General features: G+C 41.2%; 1 protein-coding gene across 5 annotated transcripts in view; it reads right to left on the minus strand.

Moving 5' to 3' along the window:
* The window catches only part of cadps2 (Ca++-dependent secretion activator 2), a 268,325-nt gene that overhangs the window by 30,140 nt on the left and 216,239 nt on the right, over positions 1-21,946 (minus strand). For 3 of the 5 annotated variants that reach the window (XM_039809759.1, XM_039809758.1, XM_039809762.1), the window contains 7 exons: positions 20,963-21,119; positions 17,058-17,199; positions 14,804-14,923; positions 12,347-12,376; positions 8,951-9,106; positions 8,337-8,484; positions 4,156-4,170 (listed from right to left, as the gene is read on the minus strand). In XM_039809759.1, coding sequence (XP_039665693.1) covers positions 4,156-4,170; positions 8,337-8,484; positions 8,951-9,106; positions 12,347-12,376; positions 14,804-14,923; positions 17,058-17,199; positions 20,963-21,119 — 768 coding nt within the window. The remainder of the gene's footprint in view (positions 1-4,155; positions 4,171-8,336; positions 8,485-8,950; positions 9,107-12,346; positions 12,377-14,803; positions 14,924-17,057; positions 17,200-20,962; positions 21,120-21,946) is intronic. The other 2 variants (XM_039809760.1, XM_039809761.1) reach the window with 1 other exon arrangement.

A 21,946-nucleotide genomic window follows, 5' to 3' on the forward strand; every position in this document is an offset into this window, starting at 1 on the left:
AGAGGGTGGGGAGGGGGAGGGGGACGGGGGACGGGGGGGTTAGCAATGTTATTTTCATTTTATTCATTTATTATTTTCAGGAAACTGACAGGACACAATGGCCTCGCCTCCCTGATGGGGAACAACGGTGTTGTCTGCGCTGTAAGAAACAGAAAGAAAAACCTACAACACTTGGTGTGAACATCTCTCTCTCACACACACACACACACACACTCACTCACACACACACACACACACACACACACGGCGAGGCGTGAAAAACCTTACCATCCGTGTAACGGCGCTGAGTTAAGCAGCTAATAGGGCCATTATGCGGCTGAATGACATTCCCATCCGCGCTGGAAAAAGCGAAGGAATCTGAAGGATACTTTTTGTGCGTCTCCCTACAATTAGAGCAGCCTTGTATTTCTCTAAAGCACCGGTCCAGCTGCGAGGACCAAAGGCTCACACAAGATTCAATTAATCCGCCATTTCATGTCTCGTTTGCCCCCGCCCACCCCCACCCCCCAAAAACATATTCATGGCCTATTCATCACCTTTTCCCTTGAAGGAAGGAGAGGGAAAAAAAAGGCTGGGGCTGATGCTGAATGGCAGCAGCAGCAGGGGAGTTCATCTCTTGGCGACAATGCCCTTTCACTGGCCGTCTAAAGAACACCCAAATTAAAAATTTCAATCAACAAAGCGTATAGATCGCTGACAAATTGTGGGTCCAGGAGGTCACCGCCGCTAGCCCTAATGTTTTTTTTTTTTTTTTTTCTTCCACAAGTCCGCAAAATGGCAGTTCTCTCTCAGTGGCCGAATCTTTCTGGCAAATCTTGAGAGCTTGTCGTTTTTGTCTCTTCTTACCTCAATTAACATTGCTGCTTTTTCCTTCTTTGTTTCTACAAAAGCTGGCATAGAAAAAGCAGAGGAGGAGGAGAAGAAATTGTTTGGTCTTTGCCATTGGTGCTGCAAAAAAAAAAAAAAAACCCCGAAAAGAACAATAAGAGCTTTTAAAAACATTTATCTGGTCGTTGAGCTGTAGCCGCCGCTTCTACTTCAGCTCTGTGAGATGTTTTAGAATCTGAACCGGGGTCACATTTTCAACATGACCTCCCCCCCCGGCACTATTTAAATGACCTCAGCAAGAAAAAGACAGCAGACTGATTAGCATTTTCATTGATTTCAACTGATCACCCCAGTTTTACAGAGGGTCTATAATAGCAGAATTCATTAATCCAGCAGCAGAGGAGTTTCTCATCTGGATTAAACTGTCCAGTTCACTATTTAAATTCTTCCCAGGCTGTCGGCTCGCTTGCCAGTTGAACTCCCAACGTCTGAAGCCAATCGAAATCTGGATGCCCCTAAACAAGAGGTAAAAGTGAAGAGGGGCAGCAGAATTTGTCGCCGAGGCGTCAGAAATGGCCAAATGATTTGCTGCAGATCGACAGAGTTTAAGACTCATGGCAGAAGACTGACCACACCAAAGGTCTGGATCAAGTTCAGACCGAGTTCTTCAAGAACCCTTCAGCCTGCTGGTCAGGGGTCAGAGGTCAGGAGGCCTAATTCACAACACCTACTGGCAAGGGAACGCGGACGTGCATCAACTGAACCACATTCATGGGAAACTAGAAAGGCACTTGGAGAGCGCAGACGCCTGCCCAATGTAACATTGTTAATGCAGTGTGACTTTTCTTAGTAGGAAAATCATTTTTACAATAATTACAACACCACATGAAACAGCCTTTTACTTTCGCATAGATGGCAGGGACTGACTGTTTCGAAGCGGCTTTCTATCGTTAAAAATCATCAATAAAGGATTCTTGACCACAGTATACACGGCCGGACATGTTCCAGCAGGAATGTGATCCAAAAGTGGAGAACAATGAACATCTGCAACCAAGATTACAAGTTTCCCTGACGTTAGCATGTAGCTACATGTAGCGGTGCATGCAACACTGTAGTAATGTGGCTGGAGCAGATGACCATTTAAAGAAATCGGTCACATTGACATCAGCTTGAGCTGAGATAAAAAAGAAAGGATTTCTTTTACATACATATAGCTCATTATTTGAACATCTGACTATAGTTGTGTTCTAAACTGTACCCTCATTCACTCACTCCCTATTCCCTATATAGTGAACTATATAAGGGAATGACCAAACCAGATTTCGGACACTAAAAATTTCGTTGCGTCAGTAGATGCACCGGTTATTTGTATGACGGAGGCGGGCGTGGCAAGAGTGTAAACAAACCACAACAAAAATACTTCTAATACGTCCCTGAAACAAACACAGCACTCAGGAGAAGAGTAAGAGGTTGCATGTTACATTTCCACTGTTTAGAAAAAGAAGCCCGCTCCATTTTTCCTTTTTAGTTTTCCTTGGGTGCTTCTGCCTCTTCTTCTCCTCAGGGAAAACACGGCCACGTTGCATTGTGGTATATGGGAGTAAAATAGTGGATAGTATAGTGAATGAAATTCGGACACTATTACAAAATGGCGAACACGCTATATAGTGAACTATTTCTGTGGTAGGGAACGATTTCGAAAACAGCTTTTGTAACATTATAGATATGGCAGAAAACAAGGGAAAGAATAATACGTCCCCTTTAATCCCCCAGAGTTCCCTTCAAAAAATCTGAAAAAAGAAAACATGTACAGTACAGGCCAAAAGTTTGGACACACCTTCTCATTCAATGTGTTTCTTTATTTTCATGACTATTTACATTGTAGATTCTCAATGAAGGCATCACAACTATGAATGAACACATATGGAATTATGTACTTAACAAAAAAGTGTGAAATAACTGAAAACATGTCTTATATTTTAGATTCCTCAAAGTAGCCACCCTTTGCTTTTTTGATAACTCTGCAAACCCTTGGTGTTCTCTCAATGAGCTTCATGAGGTAGTCACCTGAAATGGTTTTCACTTCATAGGTGTGCTTTGTCAGGGTTAATTAGTGGAATCTTTTCCCTTATTAATAAAAAAGCAAAGGGTGGCTACTTTGAAGAATTTAAAATATAAGACATGTTTTCAGTTATTTCAGTTTTTTGTCAAGTACATAATTCCATATGTGTTCATTCATAGTTTTGATGCCTTCAGTGAGAATCTACAATGTAAATAGTCATGAAAATAAAAGGAAACGCATTTGAATGAGAAGGTGTGTCCAAACTTTTGGCCTGTACTGTATAAAGTATTCACCTGATGCCGATGATATGATGCTTTATATTAGCAGAGCTCACTGCAGCAAGCACTTCTAACATACTATCTAAAATTGGATTAGCCACTGCCCAGTGGAGGAATGTACTAAGTACATTTACTCAAGCACTGTACATAAGTACGAATGTGAGGTACTAATTCTTTACTTGGTCTTTTCTAGAGCCCGACCGATAAAGTATTTTTAAGGCCGATAATAATACAAATATTTGGTGATTTAAAAATCTGATATTCCGATATATCGGCCGATATATATATATATATATATATATATATATATATATATATATATATATATATTTTTTTTTTAATATATATATTAAAAAAATATATAATCCAGAAACGCATAACAAAAAAAAAGGTTTCCCTAACATTAGTTATTTGTAGTTATTTACTCACTAAAATAATATGATAATGCAGTTTAAAAATAAACTTGTTTCTTGTATTGTCACAACAGAACGTAACGAAAGTTCTGATAAACAAAATGTATAAAAATACAAACTTAAGATATGAAACTTAAAGGGTTAAACACGAGTGTTGCCAACAGGGACGTTGTAGAGCGCCCTCTGGTGGACAAACTATGCAACGCCAACACTCATAACATTGTTGAAGGGTGTTTCGTCCGTTTTTATTTTACTTTTTAATACATTTTTAATATTAATTTATCAGCCATTATAAATGCCGATACGGATGGTTTGGAAAATGCCTAATATCGACAGATAATAACAGTGTGGTATTAGTACTTTTAGGATCTGAATACTTCCACCACTGCCACTGCGAGTGGAAAAGGCTATACTTTTACATAAATAGAAAACTACAATGTACTTCTGTATGCTATTCTGCTGGGTTAATGACTCAGGATCTTTCATTTACAAGGAGTATGATTTAGAAACAAGAAAACTTTTATTTTAATTGGAGCTTGTGTGGAGAAGTGTGACAGGAAAAAAAACGACTTACCCATTGTTTGTCAATCTGGGATTCAAACAATGACGTCCAGGACACATGGAGATGAGGGACAGGGGAGAGGACATGAGACAAGGAAAAAAAAACATAATTTTAAAACATAATCAGTGACATTTCATTTAAAAAACAAAAACAGTTGAAGAGTTGAAATGATATGTCCACAGAAGTAATCATGAAATATCTTTCCACTAATGTCTTTCTGTGGATTTTACATTTCCCATTTTCATCATAGCTTTGACATTGAATCAAATATTTCATCTCAAAAGTCATGTTGTCCAACGCCAGACACACATTATATTGTGACACTGAACAAGAAAGAGTAATAATCAGAATTTGCAAAACATCTCGGAATTAGAAAATCAAACTTAATCAAGTCGATCAGTCCCCGTGGCTCCTGATGTAACTGCTTTTTTTTCGGCTGTTAAAATCAAACGTGTGAAACGAGCAGAAAGCAGACGAGTAATAAAAGCTTTTCTCCTTTTGAAAACGCCTGTGAACGATTTGGACAAAAAAATGTCTTCAATCAAACACTTAAACATTTAATTATCAAGGTTAATCACACAAGTTTTTGTGGCTGAATCAAGTTCAGTCCGACAACAACAATGTAAAACGAGGGTGTGTTGCGTTAGGAAACCCAGAAGGACCGAAGGAAATCAGTTTGTCCCCGTTGAGTGGACACACACAAAATGCTCAATTCAACCTGTTAATCTTTATTTATGACATTTTGTACTCTACAGTCACTCTACAATCTTTGCTGGCTCATGTAAATATCTGATCTCTGTTTGTTCTGTGCCTTTTGAGTTCAGATATCTTGTTTGTTGGCACCTAAATGTGATGGTCTTAAATTAGGAAGGGGGTAAGACCTAAAGCTATGGTTCTGATGTTTTGAAGTGTAGTTGTATGAGCTACTTCTCCATAGTCAGTGTGTTAGCTATAGAGCCCGACCGATATATCGGCGGGCTGATATTAGACATTTTCAAAACTATCGGTATCGGCATTTATAATGGCCGATAAATGAATATTTAAAAAACAAAATAAAAATGGACGAAACACCCTTCAACCATTCTGAGTGTTGGCGTTGCAGAGTTTGTCCACCAGAGGGCGCTCTACAACGTCCCGGTTGGCAGCACTCATGTTTAACCCTTTAAGTTTCATATCTTAAGTTTGTATTTTTATAAATTTTATTTATCAGAACTTTAATGTATTTTGATGTTCCTCTGTTCTGTTGTGACAATAAAACAAACAAGTTCATTTTTAAACTGCATTATCATATTATTTTAGTGAGTAAATAACTATAAATAACAAATTTTTAAATCACCAAATATTTGTATCGATATCGGCCTTAAAAATCCTTTATCGGTCGGGCTCTAGTTAGCTACAGTAGATGGCGGTCAACATGCCCCCAGTTTGGAGAAGCAGGTAGGAGTACCAACGCAGAAGATAAGCAACTTTACATTTGGTAACTACAGTGCTAGTTGTATTTTACGTGTGGAGGAATAAATCATTGCAATACAATCTTGCGGCAGCACTTTGTCAACAGTGATGTAACCAAAAGATGTATCTTGGAATTGATTCAAAACTTGAACTCGTTTTAAAAAGTAATACATTAATTCACTATTTTATTTGACTGAAAGAGACAATTATATTGTTAATTGCAATTATTTCGGAGACAATTAATTGTACATCAAAATTTTGAATTGCTCCAGCTCTAGCTGTTGATAAACTGTTTATACTGTGACCCCGCCCCCTTTATTTCCTCTTTTCTTTGTAGTTTCTGGTCTTGCTTTGTGTCTGAAATCGTCTTCATTTTTTGCATTTCGAAATTTTTTTAAATAAAACGTGCCAGTACAACACTAGAACCAGTCTGTGTGCGGATGCTGTGTGTGTGTGTGTGTATGAAGGTGGAACACAGAGTGTCCTTCTGCAGGCGGGTATTCAGGAATAAATGAATGGTGGACGGTGGTTTTTTGAGCGGCGGTGGCTTGTTGGAAGCTGGAGAAGAAAGCAATCTGAAGGTCAAGAGAGCAGCGAGCTTAGCTCTCTGTCTGCGGCCAAGGGTTTCGCTCTCAGCAACGCCAAGGCTGCCTTCCTCGCACGGGCTTCACGGTCATCCATTTAACAGCTCGTGTCGAGCGCTTGGCTGTTTTCAAGTGAACACAAATACACCTGAACTGCTCGCCTGCTGGATTTTCTTTTGGAGGGAAACTCTGACAGTTTGACTCGACCTGTTCAGCATGAGTTTTAAAATAAAAGACGGCTGAGGGTTTTTTTTTTTAGAAGCTGACACACTTTCACTCAGCGAGGGATGAGTCTCTGATGGGAAGCTGTGAGATGCAAACTGAAAAATACAGACCGTCCGTCCGTCTTAAGTGATTTAGTCTGATATTCAGCCAAGACTCGTTTTTCTACAAACAAAGGAAAATATTCTGCCAACGTGAAGATGATTTCTTTTGTTCCAGTTTCTCCTCTCGTTTGAGATTATTTCTAGAAATGAGATAATGCCAGGATCAGCGGCTGGTTATGATTTCAGACCGAAATCAGTTTGTCTCAGTAGATCGCTGCAATTAAAAAAAGGATAGACTCACAAAGATGAAATAATTCAGCGCAGAGTTCAATCTTTGGGTTATGTTGCTTCTATAACATGTTTTCTTCAAAGACTACTGGGAAAAAAAACACCCAAAATGTAGGTGTTAGCATCTGTGGATTTCTACCTAAAGTCATCAAAAGTTATATTAGATAATGACTCAAATGCATATTTAAATATTGGAATTTCAGAAAACTTGTAATAAAAGAATAGTTCGGTGGATTCAGGGGTAAAGTTGCAACATTGTTGCATTTTTTCATTTGGTTCAGTGTGCGTCATCGCAATATCAACTGGCGCAATAACCATATTGCGAAAAGGCACTCCAAGATTTTTGTGTTGGTTGAAAGAAAATATCAGCATAAAAAATACACTTTCAAATGTAACCGTCATTCTTTTTCTTTTTTTTTTAGTGGTGCCTTTTATATTCAATTCAATCTTCAATTTGTTCAATAAAAGAATGTTGGAAATTAATTCTGTTTTAAATTCAAGGAGCAATGTGGTATTTTAATACTGAAAGCTGCAGAACTGACTAACTTTAAGTACACTGTTTATGTTTATGCAAGTAATGAAGCTCAGCGTAAGTTCTTTCAGGGAGACTTCAATAACGTTATCACATCTCTCCTAAACTGATCAGCTGTTTCTAGGCATTCACTTTTCAGTTAAACCAATCAGATTCAGCCACGTATTTCACAAGCCAATCACAGCATGACATCCCTGCTTTAAATCTGTTCTCTCCTCTGCGGTTGTCAGTTGTCATTTCAGGCAAAGAGTGCGACCCTCCTCCCCCCCTTCAACCCCAAGTCTTCTTCACCCATGATACCCAGGGTTTTACGTCCAGCTGACCGCACCCATTGGCACCTTCGATGTAGTCTTTGTGCTCCTTCACCACCACCACCAGTGTCTAGACTCCATCGGGGGGATATGTCTGGGTTTCTCTACCCCTTTAAAACATATTTGATGCGATGGAGTCTAATCTCCAAAGACTTTGTACATTTCATATTGTGCAATGTAGCTTACAAATAAATCTTTGCATATCTGCTACGAAGTCTCTCCTGATTGAAATATCGTTTGGCGATATTCAACAACATTACCGCATATTTTCCTTATATTGTGCAGCCCTAGTCTATATCCACGACGTTCCACTTCTGGGATTGTTACCGGTGCTGCCGGCAATTCTGCCGGATCTCATTCTTTTCTGCTGGATGTCCGTTACCGTCCTCTTTCTTTGCATTGGTGTTCTAACCTCCGGTGGATTTGTGAGGACTATGGTTAACTGCTCCTCAGATCTCTGCAGGGTAAATCCAGACAGCTAGCTAGACTATCTGTCCAATCTGAGTTTTCTGTTGCACGACTAAAACTACTTTTGAACGTACACGTGTTCCACCAAAACAAGTTCCTTCCCGAGGCTATTTTGCAAGCGCGCCGTGGCTACATCCAGCGCTTAGACGATTGTGATTGGTTTAAAGAAATGCCAATAAACCAGAGCACGTTTTTCTCCCATCCCAGAATGCCGTGTGGACTAGCCAGACCCCCCTCCGCAGCGCTGTGGAGGAAGGTCCGGCAAAGCGAGACTATGTGACCGTTAGCTTACCTCCTGACCGGTGTCAAGCACGCAGAGTTTGGAGCACTGCTTCTTGGCGTCCATCAGCAAGTTGAACATGGTGCAGACGGACAGCGCCACCCGGAAGTCCGTTGACTTACTCGCTTTCTGCATTTTGGAATCAAATGCAGATTTGGTTCTGTGGGGGCAAAAACACAAAAAGAGGTTTGTACTGATGACAGTTGTTGCTCAAAAAAAGGTATGTAATGTAATGAATGTTCTGTAGAGCTGGGACACAAGTTTGTGAAAGTTTTTGTTAAATTACAAAAAAGTCCACAGAACTAAAAATGATTTGAGCATCAGTGTTAACAACAAGCTTAAAAAAAAAAACTAGATTTCAGTTTGTTGAGGTTTTAGTTTTTTTTTTTTTAAGGGTAGCAATCAGTTTGCTTCGATTTCTTTTTGAACTCAGAAGCTAATTACTGGAGGGACAGTTGTGTGTATTGACTGGGTGGTGTTCTATCTTTATAGTATTAAAAAAAGAAGGGATTCACGTTGGTAGATGTGCGGCACAAAAAAGAAAAAAAAAAAGAAAGAGTGAGAAGGATCCAGACAGATGTGAACCCAGAGGTCCTGATCCAGCTGTGGCGACCTCTCAGTCTGACCTCTTGACACAGGCCTCCATCATGTCGCTCGCCAGCAGTTTGAGTCTCTGCTCCAGATGTTTGGCGAACTCTGGCTCCGGCCAATGGAGGTCCAGCACGAACATCTGCAGAGCATCCAGCTTCCAGAACAAATCCTCCGAGGTGGCCGAGCCGTTGCTGCAGCGAGGACGGAGAGGGTTACCAACCGAATACCACAAAGACAATAACAACAACACACTTTTTCACATGGAGCGCCTGCGGTTTCCTACAAGGATCTTCTACGATGCTCATTTGTTCCACTCAACTCTTTTACGTACTGCTACTGCTGTCTTTTCCAAACCAGCCATAATTTTTTTGATGTAGAATATAAAACAGTGGATTGAAAATGACTAGATGTAATGCCGATTAGACTTTTAGCGGAACGTTCAAGCTCAAAACGGCGTGCGCCGTGCTACGGTTTCCGCGTTGAACGACATGTTTCCTCGCAACGGCTTTGAGTTACGTTCTCTCTCGTTTCTTGGGTGGGACTCTTGGTTATTGGTCATAGGTGTTACCCAATCAGCAGAGTCGTGTCTGTAAACTTGTGGTATTAACAAGGCAGAGCGCTTGCGCACACAACAGGGTGCTCACCGCACCCCCGTTTGTTGTCGGGTCGGAACGCGGCTTAGCCATTTTTCCTACCTTTCCTGAAGTGATCTGGACATTTTCCATTTGTCTTCCTTCTGATCACTTTTGATGTTTCGCTGTATGTGTGAAGTTACTTTAAACAACTTCTAGGTGAACCCACTTGCGTGTTTCACAGCTCAAATTTTATGAATTTGACAAAAAGGTTTTGGAGTATTGCTGCACTGAACGTTCTCTTTTTTTGGAGGAAGAGGGTCTCTACACCGTAGCTGCAAATGATAGCGGCTCGCGCTAAATAGCTGACGGGCCAATGTCATTCATAATTTCGTTTTCATGTCTAATTCATGTGATCTGTCGATGGTAATACAGCTGTGAGCAGGAACCGTTTCAAGAACACATTTAAGAAAACTCAAAAGGCTTTACAGTTTGCTGTTGAAAAGACACATTTCAAAATGCTTTTTTCTTATATACGAGTCTGTAATTTCCAACTAATTTCTTTGATGTGTTGTTTGAATCTGTTTCCTGGAAACTAAATATTATTATTAGGAAATTGCAGACTCATAGACTTAGGTCTTACCAAATATGTTGTAAACCAAATGCACTACATCGTTTTCAAAATGTCATTCCATGTTTTTTAATGTTTGCTTTCTAACGTTGATTTCCTGACAACATGGGTCATAAACACGACATTTTCAGCAGCTGAATAATAAATCCAGTATATCAAACGGTCATCAAAAGCACAAGTTGTGGACTGATGGATTATTACTGTGCAGCAAACTGATTTCCAAAGATGGAAATAAATCTAAGTAGTAAAAAATGAAGGGCAGAACACTCTTGGATTTGGTATTTACTGTGCACACACATTCACTGGCTTGATCCTTTCTTCACTGGCAATTTGGGCAACCAGTGGTGACAGAGAGAAACATCACGAACGCTCAGTATCTTCTATCTATCCCGAGAAAAATAAATAAAGATGAGTGTGTTCGGCTTCTTCAACAGGTTTTTTGGGTGCAGAGCTGTGTGGTTTTCAGTCAGTAAACACCGCGCCAGGCTGAAACAGAGACAGATGGACGTCTCCCCGCCTTCTCCCCTGCGCACAGGTTACACAGCAACACATGGCAACGCTCGGCGCCACCGACATCCAAGTGTACAGCGCCTGGCTAGAATGACAACCACCCGTAGGATGGAGGGGGGGTTAAAACAAGCAGCACTCACTCCCTCACTTTTCTCACTTCGCCTTTAAAAGACTGTTACCTTAACAAGTGGCGCACAGGAATAAACGCTTTGGGCTGAGTCCGCGGTGCAATTAAACACTCGGTGGCTATCCCCCTCATGTCTAATTAGTGGTGCTCTTCTCTGAGCGCGCTCCGCCCCGCTCCCCGGGGACCGGGACGATCCCACTCGCCCGTCTGTGCTCGCTAATGAAGTGCCAGCTTTTCTCTTTTTTTTTCCTTCATTTGATCGAGGAGGGCCAAGTGAAGTGAGGTAGAGGAACAGTGTGGTTCTGTGTTGTGGGAAAAAAATAAAATAAAAAAAGGCTGGGGGAGTCGGAGTGAGGAGCCTTTTTAAGAAACACGACCAGCCTCCTGGTCGAGCGTTGGTGCGAGCCCCCCCTTCCCCAACACGGTCACCAGCGCCGCCAGTTCTGCTGCAGACTCACTCAGAAAAAGACTATCGGACACATTCAAACATACAGAAATGTTTCTGAAAGCGGGCCTGAATTCAGATCATACCTCGGATCGGTCACGGATGCCACAGCTGAATCTGCAGCACAACTGCAACCGACGATTAGTCTCAATATTGAGTAACCTCTCCATTGTTTTGGGTTTAAACAATTTGTCTTCAAATTGAAATTGAAATTCTTGTTTTGTCTGACCAACAGTCCCAAGCTTATCCACTTCATCAGTAATATAAATCACAGGAAAGAGACAAATCCTCGCATTTGACAAATCGAGAGAACGAGTGAATGAATCTGATTTCTGCTCAATAACTGACTTAAAGTGCATAACGTGTCTTTGTTTGGTATAAATTGCCTGATTATGTATTTCCTTCTATGCACATTGCCTGTTTTAAGGGCCCGATCACACCAGCATTTAAAGCGGCAACATTGTGCAACAGAATCAATTACTTTTAAAGGAATGGCTGCGATCAATGGATTTGTTTGTGAGGGTAACTTTGGTGAACTTTGACACATAGCACATGGCTGTTGACCAATTACAAGGCATCTCGACCGGTTCTGACCTTTGAGGGTCAGAAATCGAGAAAGCTATTGTAGCTAATTAGCTGTGTGTCACCATCCAGTTTAGAGACTCAGCTAATTATTACTTTTGGTCAGTCAGGAGGAACAGAGGGATGTGGGTACTGGAGATGTTTGATACAGCAAAACCAAGCATGAGATGGTCCGTGTGTTTTTACGATAATGACAATCCTTCGAAGTTGATTCAATCTCTTTCTTTAAGATGTATATATTTTTTTTAATTTTGTTTGATGTGCTACAATCTATTTATTTGTAAAGGGTACCACTGTGATTTCACACTTTAAATAGATCAATTCTCAAGCTGCTTAAATGTACAACTGAATTCATGGATTAAAATAAACAATCCACTTGAACATGAACTTTCTTTTTTTCCCTGGTGAGCAATGACAACCTTAAAATTAATTCTACCTCAAAACATGAAGCGTCAGGGAGGAGAACACGTGAAAACTGAAGGACAGTCATGATTATTCTCTTCATTTAGTTTTCTATGTTCTGATCCAGAGGGACACGTGAAAGCAGAACTTCTCTCAACTTACAAGATGTCGGGTAGATTTATCCCTTGCAAGCTGCAATAGAAAATTGACTTGTGTTATTATTACACTGATATCATTCACATCGAGACATGCACACTGCGCAGCACAAGGACTCGAGACACACGGCGCATCGCAAAATCTTCCCCGAGTCTCTGAGGAACAATCGCATGCAGGCGGCGCCCCGCTGACAAAAGACCCACAGTGTCACAGAAACAATTTGAAACCACAAACCTCCCTCTCCAACGCCGAGCCTGGCTCACGCAGACGGGAACAATGCCGCATGCTCTTCAGCTGGCTCTCAGAGAACGGGACTGAACAGCATGACGCAGTTTTTGTGGATTTCAATAAAGTATTCATGTAATAACGTTAAAACTTGAGCAGGGCTTTGTGTGGGGGAGTAAAACAGCAAACACAAGCAGTGGAGACTGGAGAAGTTACCCGATATACTGTAATAATTCATTTTTAGTGATGTGGACTCTTTGACAAGCATGCAGAGCTGCGACGTGACTGCTGAGCATTCGGGACAGACAAGAGGACAGCCCTGGCTAGAGGTCTTCACCCATACCTGAACCCCCGAAAACCCAAAGACCCGACCTGAACAGATCCAGGTGTCGATTCACGACTAAAACTGGGTGTTCGCACAAAGACAGAAACATGCATACGCATTCTTTTCGTCCGATTTATGAAACCGCCTGAATCGGTTTTATAGATCTCAATTAGGGCTGGGCAATGTATCAATATTATATCGATATCGAGATATGAGGCTAGATATTGTATAAGGTGTTGTCCTTTCCTGGTTTTACAGGCTGCATTACAGTAAAGAGAGGTAATTTTCTGAACTTACCAGACTGTTCTAGCTGGTCTTTGATTTGCCTTTAACCACGTCGTTATATCCACGGTAATGAGGATTGTTTATCTCATTGTGAAGATATTTTGCTGAGGCATGTAGTGGATGTTTGTCCAAAATAAGGCCCTAAGGCCTGTCAAATATGACTCCAATTTATTAATTCCCGCGCCTTCTTTCATCGTACTTAAGTTTACCAGAACACAAGGATCAATCTGAGACTAAGAGTTCAGTTAAGCAAAGTTTACTGAGTCCAGCATAAAAGTTACAACACAATTATGGGTTCACAAACAGAGTCTAAGTTTCCCTAGCGACAGACAAGTCGAAGCTCGGTCCACCAAAGTCTCTGTCCGAGTGAGCTTCGATCTAAGCTGTCCCTGTGTCTTTATTCTCTCTTCGCAGGGCGGTGTCTTCCTGCCTCTCGGCAGAGACGCTATCTTCGCTCTGTCTGGTGCAACTTCCTAACTGTCTTTCCTGTTTTTCTGCTTATCTGTCTGATACACAATGCACCTTCTGTTCATCAGAGTTCACCCAGAGTACAGCCACTTCCTCAATGACTGCACACAGCCCTTTTTGCAACACAATGCAATTTTAACTGTCAGCGACTTTTATTCTACAGGCACCAACGGTCGACCCTACAATATCGTCACAATATCGATATTTGGATATTTGGTCAAGAACATTGTGATATTTGATTTTCTCCATATCGCCCAACCCTAATCTCAATCATTGTGGATGTTGGTGCAAATTGGTGCAAATGCATGCACCTCATTTCCACTCCCACAGTTAGCTACGAATGGGTGTAGAAAACGTCCCTGAACATCTGTTTGTATATCGATACTTGTCACCGCAGCACCACTCACAAGACCTGTCAATGAGAAATACGGCAATTTACACAGACTGTGTCTGTGTTTACGTGTGGGAAAGGCGTATGCATGGTTTAAACATCTGGTCCATGGTGTCTTTATGTTTTTTTTTTTAGGTTTTCCCAGCAGATTCAGAGCTGGACCAGGAGATCTACACTGACTTCAAACTAACTGGAGGCTAGGTCTGGGTACTGAATTCAATTATTTTTAGGCACCGACCCAATTCCCTGCTTAGTATCGAAAAATACCAAGTTTCAATACCTAAGGAGTAAATCTAATCGTCAGTGAGCCAATCAGCATGCAGCCTGCTTCCAACAAGATCTTATAATGTCTGTGATTGGCTGTCCAACGTTACACGTCGTAGACACACGCAGGAGAAACTCTACGTTACACAGAGAGACGGGGCTCACGTAGTAGGTAGATAAAAAGATAAAAAGATAAAAAGATTTGTACCGTAATGTGTAATGTTGGGATTTCTTTTTGTTAAAATGGATTTTATAAAATTGGTATCGAAAAAAGTATCGTTCAGGAACCGGCATCAAAGCTACGTATTGGTATTGGTGTAACATTTCTTTGAACAATACCCAGCCCTACTGGAGGCAGAACATCAGGTCCTATTGTCTTTGGGTCTGTTTGGGTGTCTTTAATGGAGGGATACCATCTTGAATTCTGGGTGAGATTAATCATGGTAAGAAATTCTTAGACGGTGTGAAGACCTCTAGTCTAGTCTTCCCCTCCCCTCATACATACGTGTTCTCACACAGCGGTCCCATCCAGGCGGGTGCTGAGAAGCTGGGCATCTGTGGCAGCGTGAGAGGGAGGCTGGGGACTTTGGGAAGAGGGACGCTCGCTAGATTGTTAGTCAACGACCTGCCGGGTCGGAGTCAGCGGCGAGGTCGACGGATGGCGGAAAAATAGGGTAAAGTTAAAAGAATGGAAGAGAAAGAGAAGAAATAGAGACAATAACAATGGGCGTTCACCGTAGTAACATATCATAATTGTTCTCCGTGCAATAACCGATCAATAGCAAACACCTTTAAAAGACAGAAAAGCCACTGCTCACTTCTATTCAATTTGTTTTCAGTTTTTCGTTTGAGAGTGCAGCTCTGAGTACATTGTTCCTGACTGCAGTGTGTCCTTGCTGTCTAAGTTTTACAATCTGCTCTGCCTCCTTTTGTTCCTCTGCTGTCCTGTGCAGCATTTGCTTTGTTCAGTCTGTTATTGTTTCTGTTACATTCATATGGCAGCCAGTATCACACTTCAACAAACCATCACTGCTGAGAGTAAACAGAAGGTAAAAAAGACAAAGAGAGACAACTCAAACTAAGTTCTTGTAGAGCGGGGGCCTTTGTTTTTTAAGCCAAGGACCCCTTAACTGAAAGAGAGATGGAGCAATACATATTTTGTATAAAATGAAGTTGCATAATAAACTGTGCCTACAATAACATGTAGGGCGGCCTAAAGCCTTTATACATGACTATTTTTCCATAGAATACTAAGCTATTAAAATAATAGTTGTCGGCATTATTTTATAAATCATGTTTTAATGTTAAACATACATGTGGCAGAGTGAATCCTTAGGATGAACTGGATCTGTGGATGGCTACCTTAGTGACTATACCTTACCTATAGGCCAGTAAGCCTATCATCAGTGGGGGGTTATATTGGCTAATAATATGTTGGATTCATGTTAAGACATTAAAATTTTTGAAGAAAGAAAATTAAACAATATTAACAATAATTTGGAGGCCCCCCTTCAGTGACTGTGAGGACCCCCTAGGGGACCCCCCCGGACCCCCTGTTGAGGGGAAAATCAGTGAACACTTCCTCAGAAATATTGGTGTTGAAAAACACATCTTTGTCCATGTGGAAATGTATTAATGGAAGCAATGTATCACTTTAATGCAAATGAAAGGTAAAAGCTGATTTGTACAACCTGTGTCCATAGGTCTTCTCTAGGCCGAGTAGAAATGGGATCAAAATGATCTTATGGTGGTCTTTTAAAATGGGGGAGGGAGAAATAGTCAGTGCCACTGAGTGTAGCGACAGTTTCTCTGTCTCTACGTGAAGCACTCTGCATTGCCTTGTTGTTGTTGACAGGCACAATGCACGCACGCATGTAAAAGTGATGGTACAGACAAAACAGTCTGAAATCAAATGAGCCGACACCGGAAGTTTGACCAAACTTTATGCAAAGAATCTAACGGTTAAAACGTCAACGCGAGCTGATGATACACTCTCGAGAAAAGCGGTAACCCTCATTACCTTCAGCCAGCCTCGCACACAACTACATCTATACAGTATGTGGGACATGTACAGGAACCCGTGCCACAGATGCAGTCATAGTTTTTCTTTGACGATGGCCCACAAGTGGCCGTTTAAGAAGAATATTTTAAATTTTGAGAAAATAATCTGCAACATGCTGCATACCTTTGCAAATCCCTTTCTGATTCAAAGCCTACTAGCCCACTGCTACAGAAATCTGATAGTCAGCTCAGGTTGTAGTTATAAGCTACAATTAAACTGTTTATCTGGTTTGATATCTTGTTATCGTGCATTTATGTGTATGTAGTCTAATGTAAGGCTCTATATTTCATTTTGAGGTGTACAGTATTGTGGATATAGTATTATGTAAAATGTAATATTGCACTTTCTATATACAGTTTGGATACTGCATGTAAGATTATATTTTGCTTGGACAACAGTTGCATTTTTTGGATATATTTGTGTGAATTTAGTCTAATGTAAGGCTCCATATTTCATTTTGAGGTGTACAGTATTGTGGATTTAGTATTATGTTAACATGTAAAATATACTGTTTTTAAAATAAAGAGGACATATATTGTTAAAATGTTTTGAATTTGAGCCCCTGCCCCTCAAAAGGTCTCTGCACGGCGCCGGTATGTGTGTGTGTGTGTATGTGTGTGTGTGTGCGTGCGTGTGCGTTGACAGCTCTGCCTCTGACAGGAACTCCAGTTATTACAGGCGACAGGCGGACACTTACTTGACGGACTGCCAGGTCTCCTGCTCGAAGCCGCGGTGGATGGACTGGGCGATGGACGACTCCATCAGGTCGATGTAGCGCACCACCAGGGGGACGAACAGGTCCTGCAGGTGTTTGTGGAACGCCCCATTGCACAGGTGAACTGGGGAAAAAGAAGCCCAGGTGAGCAAAACGTAAAACCTTCTCAGACCATTTCCAGTTAAAACTAAAACAGACAACCGAGACTACATTACACAACCCTGTCGCCAGATACCAATTCTATTCTACTAATCAAACGTTCAAACAGATTTGGTTTTTTACTTTAGTGTGCCATCGGTCTGGTCCACAACGCGTCATATTGACACTGTGGTGTGTGTACGGATTAAACACGTGTCAGATTTTGTTACATTTGGACAAAGCCAGACAGGCTCCCCCTGTTCACTTTGTGCTGAGCAAAGCTAACTGGTTGTAGCTTCATATCACTGTGCAGACATCAGAGTGGCATCAATCTTCTCATCTATCAGTCTTGGGGAAGTGTGTTTCATGCCGATTAACGCCCAATTTACATCACGTGTGAATTGTTGGCCTATTCCTTTACCTGGCCGGTCTCTCTTTGGTGGATGGACCCAGACTATGTTCTTCAAACTCTTCTTTTTTTTGTTTAAGATGAAAAACACTTAAAAGTCTCAAGAAAAACCTGAACATTAGGAGCCTTCCAAAAGCAGAATTTGCAATGTAGAAGGGCTGTAATTCGAGGATTTGAATCGGACTGCACAGGTGTTCATGATTGTGTGTACACCCCCGCCCCAAACCCCCTCCTCGTAGGTTTGAGGAAGACAGTCAAACAGACCGAGAAGTCCCTGCGGAGACGCTAACAGTCCACAGCGAGGAGGAGAGACAAAGACGGAGAGTGTTGGGTGAGAAGCGAGCAGGCTGCTCTCTCAGGACTTCATTAGTTTTAATTCCTCTCGCTCTGCTCCGTCATGATTAACACTAGCCTTTTTTGCCCTCCGGAGAGAAAAAAAAAAAAAACAGCCTCCCTCGCAAAAAAAACCCTTGCTCGCCTTCACATGCTGACAATCAAGTGAGCATTTAAATAATCTACAGAACTGCAGAGAGTTAATACACTCGTTGGAAGAAAAATCCTCAAAGTGTCGAAAAAGATACACCAGGATCAGGCGGTCACTGCAGATGTTTGGTCCAACGGTTTTAATATTTGACAAAATGCTGCGAACAATTAGAAAAGTCGAGGATTGTTCACACGTCATCACTGTGACAAGGATCGGACCTTTTTCCTCTCGTGTCACCCGAGCCTCTGATTGGGACTGAACTCAAACGAGTCTCTTTTCTCTCACTTCAGACGTAATTATGAAAGAGGGAAGACCTCATTTGTGCAAACAGTCAAAACTATGATGCCGCTTGTTCTGCGTTTCGGCATCCGTCTATTGCCTCATTACGCTCCAATTTAAGTGGACTAATGTTGTGACACTTGGAATAATTACGACGTTAATAGAGGATGGTAATGAGAAAAAAATATATATAAAAGATATGAGACACACACACACACACACACACACACACACACACACACACACACACACACACACACACACACACACACACACACACAAAAAGACATTTGTGGGTTCTTCACATAATGAAACACTGAGTTTTTTTGTTCCCAACAGTGCCCTTGGGCTGTCTGTCTATCTGCCTGCCTGTCTGTTACTGTATTCGAGGTACTTTGGCATCAGCCATGTTAAATAACGCCTCGCATCTCGCCAAATCTCTGCTGGCTCCGAGACAAAGCTTCCGAGCCGACGGAGGGCTCGGATGGAAGGAAACAATGAGACGATTTATTTATTTTTTTTCTCCAGCAGTCAGATGAAATCTTCAACAGGGAGATGCAGTTCATCAGGGAAGACAGATACGACAGCAACCTGAAACGCAGCAGCGCAACGTTGACGTTTGTCACGCTTTCATCTAAAGTCTCCATCATCACTTCTTACGTTTTTTTTTTTTTTATATGCTTTCCCCATGCCGTAGAGACCTTGAGATGTAGAAAAGCACATTACGGGAGTAAGTGGGTGTTCAAAAAATGTTTTCCTTTATTCCAAAAATCATGTTTGTTGTGTGGAGGTGTTGCAGGAAATGGTTTACGAATCACAAAGCTACAAAGGTAGATGGAAAATGATTTTGAAGCGTCGCAAATTTCATCACTTCAAGTTAATCTTTGTTATTTTCAGCTTCCCTCTTTTATCACTAGGTCAGTGAAGATTGATTGACTGATTGATTCAACTTTCTGACTGTAGGGGCCTAAAAGACACTAGACAACAACAGGAAGGATGATGACATGAATTATGATGCACAGATCTTCAAATTTTGGAGTTAAGAGCAGTGTGAAACTAGAAAGAGATTTTTTTTTTTTTTTGGAATTAGTTTGGATCTTTCACTTTCTGATTTCCCACCAGAGAGAAAGCTGACAAAATTTAATTTGGAGAACGGCAGTGTGTGTGTGTTTGTGTGTGTGTGTGTGTGTGTGTGTCTGTGGAGGATGATCTGACTGCTGCACACACTTGTTGGTCCGCAGCCCACAGAAACTGGCAGAGTGAAGCTGTGATTACAGGCAGCAGAAAATTATACACCGAACGGCTCAAATCACAGTGAACTGGATTCGCTACATTTCCACTCAGTAAATGTAAGAAGCAGTTTGGAGATGTTTGCGAGTGCGATTGTAACGAGACATGTCATCGGAGAAAAAGGGGTCAGCAGATTGAGAAAGGCATAGCCGATGATTTTTCGGAAGATCACAATCTGTTCTCGTATTGAAATGCCACACTAAGCAAACTGGTTTTGAGCAGGAGAGTTGATCCAAAAGCTTTAGTAATCACAGTTTTACAATAATGATCATTTTTAGAGTGGCCTTGGTACATTACTCTGTCAGAACTGTGGCTGTGCGGAGACCTCTGGTTCCAAACTAATGTAGCCTGACTTATAACGGTACAGCCGGTACCGTTAACAAGCCTACACACACACACACACACACACACACACACACACACACACACACACACACACTAGAGGTGTGAATCTTCACTGATCTCCTGATTCGATTACGATTATCATGTCAGCGATTCAATTCGATATCTCGATGCATCACGATGCGTCAAATACATTTTTATATTAAAGCCATGTAGGATATTTAATTCATAGCTTTTCAAGCTTCAAAAACTAAACATTCTAATACTAAATAAATAAATGTGTAAATAAATACATAAATACTACAGCACTGAGCACATGGCACTTCCTGAATGTGCAAAACATAACAGAATATGTAAACAGAAAGGTTGTTAGGCCGACATTAAATTGTAACCAGAAATAATCGATTATGAGCTTGCCGATTATCGATGCAGCATCGTCCACGATTCCATGCATTGATTATTTGATTAATTTCAACACCTCTAACTAACACACACACACACACACACACACACACACACACACACACACACACACACACACACACACACACACACACACGTTTGATAAGCTTCTGGTTCAGACCACAAACACTTTTAATTGAAGCCTGAAAAGACGGATTTTCGTGTTATTTTCATTTTCCTTTTGTGAATTCCATGTGAGGAGAATTGACTTGTTTGCGGTTATACACAGCATACCGGGTTTTGCTGGAGGTGGCGAGTGCAAAGTCAGAAAGAACCATCATTTTATATATATATATATATATATATATATATATATATATATATATATATATATATATATATATATATATATATATATAGGAGATATAAGACTTTGGTTGAAAAATAGCAGAATTTTCCTTTAATACGCTTTGAGCATTCAGCTCAAAGCACAGCTGAGTCCGACAGCACGCGTTCCCCTAGAAAGGAAAGGTCAGGACTCACCGTCGGTTCGCAGGAAGTTGTTGAGGAGCTGGAACAGCGGGAAGCTGTCCCAGGAGTCCACAGGCTGGACCTGCAGAGCGGCGTCCATGTTGGCTCTGTACAGCGACAGGAAGGTCTCGGCGTGTTCGGCCATCACCTCCGGCCACCACGAGAAAGCCTGAGAGACACGGAGATCGGCATCGGAGGAAAAAGTCAAATACATGGACAGGAAGTTCTGCTTCCACAAAGAACACGTGTGTCTGTGTCGCATGGCCGATCTACCGAGACAAACACCAGCATCGGCTCTTTGACAGCTAACAGTAAATGCCATTTGTTTAAATTCACGTGGCAATGTCCACCAGGAGGACAAGAGGAAGTAACGGAGGAATGGATATGACACAACGTTACATGTAAGAGAGCGCCGTTTGTTTCCCATTTCCAACATCTTTTTCTTTTAATCATGAAAGCGTGGTCGTTCCCTAACCTCGGTCCAGTGGTTATCACTGCAACCGTGACGACGGTTCACAAAGGTTATTCTTGTTTCGGGCGTTTTTATTCCTGTGCAGATGAATCCACAATCAGACTTCTCCACGTGTGTCAGATTAAGTTTTAACTAGTGCTGTCAGTTAAACGCATTATTAACGGCGTTAAGGCAAACCCATTTTAACGGCGTCAATTTTTTTAGCGCGAGATTAACGGTCTTTTTGGCCCGGCAAACTTTGTACTTTTGAATGTTAGTGTGAAATTGAACACAACAGTATATGCCAATGTTGTTTTCAATAAAAAAAACATTTGCACAAAGCAAGCCGATCCACTTTTCCATGTTGATAAGAGCATTAAAATGAGAAAAAAAAATTAATGGGACAAAAATAAATAAAGGGACATTTAGAATAGATAAAATTAATTAATTGTGAGTTAACTATGACATTAATGCGATTAATTGCGATTAAATGTTTTAATCGTTTGACAGCACTAGCATTAACCCTTGTCTTCCCATCGACCAAA

Source organism: Perca fluviatilis, chromosome 8 (genome assembly GCF_010015445.1).
Source record: "Perca fluviatilis chromosome 8, GENO_Pfluv_1.0, whole genome shotgun sequence".
Lineage (NCBI taxonomy): Eukaryota > Metazoa > Chordata > Actinopteri > Perciformes > Percidae > Perca > Perca fluviatilis.